Genomic DNA, 5,209 nt, shown 5'->3' with positions numbered 1-5,209 from the left:
ATTCATGCACAAACATTACTATATTTGAGGCTTAAATAAATATATAAATAATAAATAGGTGAATAAGTTACACTTCAAAATAATTTACATGACTGAATAAAAGTTAAAGTGTTTCCACATGCCCTCACAGCTCTGTGAGGTAGGTTAGTGGCTGAGATGTTTTTCTCCAGTTTGGGAGTGAAGAAGAACTGAGGCTCAGTTGAACAAGGACTCGTGAATCCTGGCCAGCAGACTAGGGTTGCAAGATTTAACAAAAAACAAAAATGACAAACAAGATTTCCAGCTAAATTTGACTTTACCATACACAATGAATAATTTCTAAAATATAAGTGTGTCCTACATGGAACAATGTACATGGGACATTGAAAAAATTCATTGTTTTACTTAATATTCAAATATAACTGGGCATCCTGTATTTTAGCTGGCAACCCTACACCAGACCTACACAGTACATGAGGCATTGAAGTAGATTTGTTTGAAGTTTCATTGGTATCTTTACTGAGGAATTCTTGGAAGCCAAGGACAAATGGATTTTTGGTTGTTGTTGTTTTCATGGATCTTTCTTCTCAGCTCTGAAAAGAAATAAAATTAAATAAAAAGTTTAAAAATTAGCAATGTTCTAAATAAGGAGGAATGTATGGCTCTTGAAAATATATTTAATATAGAAATTAAGAGAGTCTTAGATATTTATGTGTTAGAAATACTCTATACTTTCAGCTATAAATAGAGAGATCAGATAAGTTATGTAAACCAGAACACTTCTGAGATTGAGAGAGAATCATACTAATGACACAGGACACAGGCATATACCCGCACTTCCCTGGACAAACTGAGATATATGATCTCTCAGTCGTGAGTACAACAAACTCACTATTGCTGCTATTTTTCTAAATCAAAGAGGAAGATACTTAAAAGAAAATTTTCAGCAGCAGCAGGAAATTTATAGGTTGACTTCTGTACTGTACATCACAGGATAAATGAAGAATCTAAATTAAAAAAAAAGACAACTTACCTCTTCAAAAATATCTGCACAACCTTCTGTACCCACTTTTCCTTGGGGTTTAAACAGACTTCTCTTCCATTGACAAGTTTAACACTGAAATAACATAGATATGATTAAAATCAGTATTTAATGGGTTTCAACATCCCTTTGGCATTCAAATCATGGTTCCTTAAGTACAGGCATAAAATCTAAGTCCAAACTAATTTTTAGCTATAAGTCATGGAGTGTACAATATTTAAATGCCATGGAGACAAAGAATTTTCCCTTTCTGTTTTGCTTACTATGTATTCCTAGTACCTAGAACTTTGCTGGATTCTTCCACCTTCCTCAATTCTAGGTGTACTAAAGTAAAATATCTAATCACTTTTGAAATTACTTACATGATTTCTGAATTTTCACAGTGTGGTCCACTCTCAATCACTCGCAATTCTTTGATAAATTTGGGGTGGAAAGGTGTGGAGTGTGTATTTATGCATTGGCATCGAAGTTCTGAACTCATTCTTGACAGAACGGCAGCTGTGAAAAAAAAAGTAATTAAGAATTGATTTTATTAACAGGCATAGCTCAGCTAGCTTCACCCTTGCTAATTCCAGTGTGATCATTTGGTGACTGTGTGTTTGGGAAACAGCACATCTTTAGCAAACTTATTCCTGAAATTGATGGATGGATATTCTCCTAGCCCCTGACCTCAGTTTTTCTCTTTGTTTTAAAAACAGTCGTTCCTGACAACATTGAATGACATAAACACTTGGAGTTGTCTTTGGGCAATGTTGACATCCTCATGGCACTTTTTCTCCTACTCGACACTGCATAATCTTCTGTGATACCACAATGTTATACTCATGGTAGGCAAGATCCACCAATAGGAAAATTGCCTTTGGAAGAATTAATAGAAATATAAGTGAGTTGCACAGAGATTGTCCTATATTTTAGCAAAATCTCTGATGTTTAAGAGTATATATATATATATATATATATATATATATATATATATATATATATATACACACACACACACTCATATATATACCATATAAAATGTTTATATATACCATAAACATTCTAAACTGTATTTATTTCATAAGAAGGATCCCAATAAGGTTTATAATCTGTCTTTAAGCCAAAGAGAAATTGATGGTTGTTTGAAGCTTGTCAATTAAATAGTACATGGAGTAAAATTACCTGGGTTTTTACTCAGTATTAAAAGATAAAATGGGTAAATGTGGCCTCCAATAAAACATACTCTAAATTACAGATTTATGTTAAATATATGTATACTACAGAGTATGAATGATAGGAATAGAACTCTATATAAATCAAACTTTACAATTTTCTAAATATTATATTTATACAACCTAAAAAATTAAAGACTTCAATTTAACATTAAATGACTGCAAAGATGGCTTTCTCTTGCTGAGTAAAAGGATGTCTGTTATCGAGGCATTAAAGATAATCTTTCTATCTGAGGATCACATTTAGACACAGCAAACTTCTGTAGATCAGAAGGATGTGCTTACCTTTACACAGAGCTGCAGAAAGCAGGAAGGCTGCCAAGAGAGCAATAGCCAGCTTGGAAGTCATCCTTACACAAGGTGCTGTCTTTCTGGTTTCTTCCTGGCTCTTGTCCTAGACGGTTGTGAGCTCTGCTGTCCCAGAGGACCTGTGTAAAATGGGGAGCTCCCGTGGCTTTTTATATTATAGTAAGAGTAGGGAACAAGTGCACCCTCATGCTTGCATCATGTCAGAGGAAATTCCACAATATGCAACCATCGGCCCTCCCTTTGAGAGCAGACCTGAGTCATCTGACTCCCCTAGTGATTTGTTTCTTATTAAGTTTTCAGCGTGATTGAAGTTTTATTTGATCTTTCAAATAATTTTATTGATTTTTTGAAAACATGTTTCTTTTAAAATGTTTTTAAATATTTTTTTAAATATTCAAACTTCTCAGTTTGATACATTATTGTCAGTGGTAGTTCTTTTTATTTATAAATAACTTTATCATAGTCCTATCTTGCAGTAGTCAGAGTAAGGTCCTTTGTTATAGTTCTTTTATGACACAGTCATTTTTTAGGTAAATTATATATGTTGTAATGATAGAGAAGATAATCTAGCCAACCACTTTTACTGGGGACATAATTTACAAGAAGTCCATTTCTAAGCACTTTGGAAAGTTTCCAGGAACGATTATGGCTTTCAGGGAGCACGTTACAACTTTTCAAAAGATTTGGTTTTCTAATGCATGCCTGACAGAGTGAAAGGGGATAGCTTTCAGTTCAGTATCATAAATATTATCAAGTAACTTCTGAGTAATGTGGGAATCTATAGATGGATAAGACTAAGTACTTGTTTTTAAAGAGTTTGGTCTGTCAGAAGAAGAAATCAATATAAGGACCAGGCTTTGTTACAGAACAGACAAGTGGTACCAAGATATTTATTCCAACAAGGGCACAAGGGCAGAATCTTCCATAAGCATTTTGAGCAGGGTATTGAAGTACAGAGGACTCTAATAAAGGAGGGTGAAGGGAAACAGCATGTTCTAGATAGGGATGCTGTTCAAAGACACTCAAGTGGTAAAAGGAAGAATTGTTTATGTCCCAGGATGTGGTTCCCTGGGCTTAGTTGGTTGGGGTGGGATGAGGTGGTGTGTAATGGAAAAGTAAGCAGTGTATACTTAGTGGAAAGAGCATCTGGGTTTAAACCCTTGTTCAGCCACTAATTTTTGTGTGGCTTTTAAGCTTTCTGATTTCCAGTTTCATTATCTATAAAATGGTTTTAATAACATCCACCTGTCTCATAAAGTTCATATATGTAAACTTCCTGGCTTAACTTTTAAGCTGGTGAATTTCCATCTACCCCAAGAGCCATGGCTTTTATTTCTCATTTTTGTCGGATGGTTGACTTCCAAACTGCAAAGATATTCCACCAAAAATTATTTCTTAAAAATCTCGTTTGCCTTAGAAGATTCTTGATAAAAGATTGGTTTCTGAAATACGAAGTTGAGCCAGATTTCAGCATGTAATGCAATAATATAATGAAATAGAAACAACATCAGTGTAAATTATGATTTGCTAGAATTTAAAGCTCCAGATCAAAATCTGATTGCATTAGGGTTCGTTACCATTTCTGATAGAAAATCTGGAGTACAGAGTCTTAAAATCTATGGAATTCTAGAATGCTTGAGGAAGCACCTAGTTTAAATACTGATATAGGATTTAAATTAAATTTTTGACAAAAACATTATTGAAAATTAGGCCAAGAGTAATGATGTTTCAGAATGAGAACACTTGTGGTTTGGGGAGAGAACTTCCTTTCCTGAAAGATTTGTATAGTGACCCCAACTAACTTCTTAAATATAACTTCAATTTACTTGATATCAGGGACTGTGTGTGTGTTTTTTAATCCTCACAACAATGGGATAAGTAATAATGTCCTCATTTTACAGATGAGGAAACTCAATAATGTCTCCAAGTTCATATATCTAAGTAGTGGTGGAGCTGAGAGTTTTAGTCCTGGTCTAAAAGCACATTTACAAAGGGGAGATGAAAAGACTTTTCTTCAGGACTCTAGAACAAAATCCACCTTTGTATGACTCAATGAAGTTTCTTTCTCTGTCCCTCGTGGGTCCTCAGAGATGAGTCTGGACTTCCTTGGAAAGGGAACACTAAGGAAGGGAGCTTACAATAGTAAAAGAAAAAATATAACCTTACATCAACTTCTGTAACAAAGTAAATGTTTATTATGTACAATGCAGTTCTTACTCTTTTAAAATCTATTTTAGGAACTTGATTGTTCACTTATTTATTTAATATATGTTGATTATCTGCTAATGCCAGGTCTTGTAGTAGGAGATGTGAATACTCTGTAAATCATATATAGTCTGTGACTTCGAGGAGTTTCCAGTCTAATATAGAATATGGACAATTAGTTACACAAGCAAGTACAATATAGTGGATGAGTATTATAACACGTATAATTATCGGAAGTTTAGGGAGCAAACAAATGGGACCTCTGATGCAGTTTTGATGAATGGGGTTGTCTGAAGAAACAAGTTTAAGACTGTGATGTAGTGCCTTAGTCTTGGTCATGAGTAGGACTAAGACCAGTGGAGAGGGGAGAAGGGGGTCCTGCTTTGCTAGTGTGGGGGAAAGCAAGTACAATGTGGTAAGACGTAAGAGAATATGGCCCAACTGTGTTCCTGAAATTGTT

The 5,209-nt window shown here is 34.5% G+C and overlaps 1 protein-coding gene across 1 annotated transcript; it reads right to left on the bottom strand.

Moving 5' to 3' along the window:
• Nucleotides 1–508: 508 nt before the first annotated feature.
• On the bottom strand, nt 509–2,593 carry CXCL8 (C-X-C motif chemokine ligand 8). The gene is made up of 4 exons (XM_060092672.1): nt 2,521–2,593; nt 1,384–1,519; nt 1,013–1,096; nt 509–572 (listed from the first exon to the last, which is right to left on the bottom strand). The coding sequence occupies exons 1-4, from the start codon at nt 2,582–2,584 to the stop codon at nt 551–553; spliced, it is 306 nt and encodes a 101-aa protein (XP_059948655.1). The 5' UTR covers nt 2,585–2,593; the 3' UTR covers nt 509–550.
• Nucleotides 2,594–5,209: the final 2,616 nt, after the last annotated feature.

The sequence above is a fragment of the Mesoplodon densirostris genome, chromosome 1, assembly GCF_025265405.1.
Source record: "Mesoplodon densirostris isolate mMesDen1 chromosome 1, mMesDen1 primary haplotype, whole genome shotgun sequence".
Taxonomy (NCBI): domain Eukaryota; kingdom Metazoa; phylum Chordata; class Mammalia; order Artiodactyla; family Ziphiidae; genus Mesoplodon; species Mesoplodon densirostris.
Note: the sequence above shows the minus strand (reverse complement) of the source record. Positions and strands in the feature narration are given on the sequence as shown.

Coding starts and splice junctions, on each gene's coding strand:
- CXCL8 (XM_060092672.1), bottom strand. CDS start 2,584: ATGACTTCCAAGCTGGCTATTGCTCTCTTGGCAGCCTTCCTGCTTTCT. Junction 1,520..2,520: donor TTCTGCAGCTCTGTGTAAAG/GTAAGCACATCC, acceptor TTTTTTTCACAG/CTGCCGTTCTGTCAAGAATG. Junction 1,097..1,383: donor TGTGAAAATTCAGAAATCAT/GTAAGTAATTTC, acceptor ATGTTATTTCAG/TGTTAAACTTGTCAATGGAA.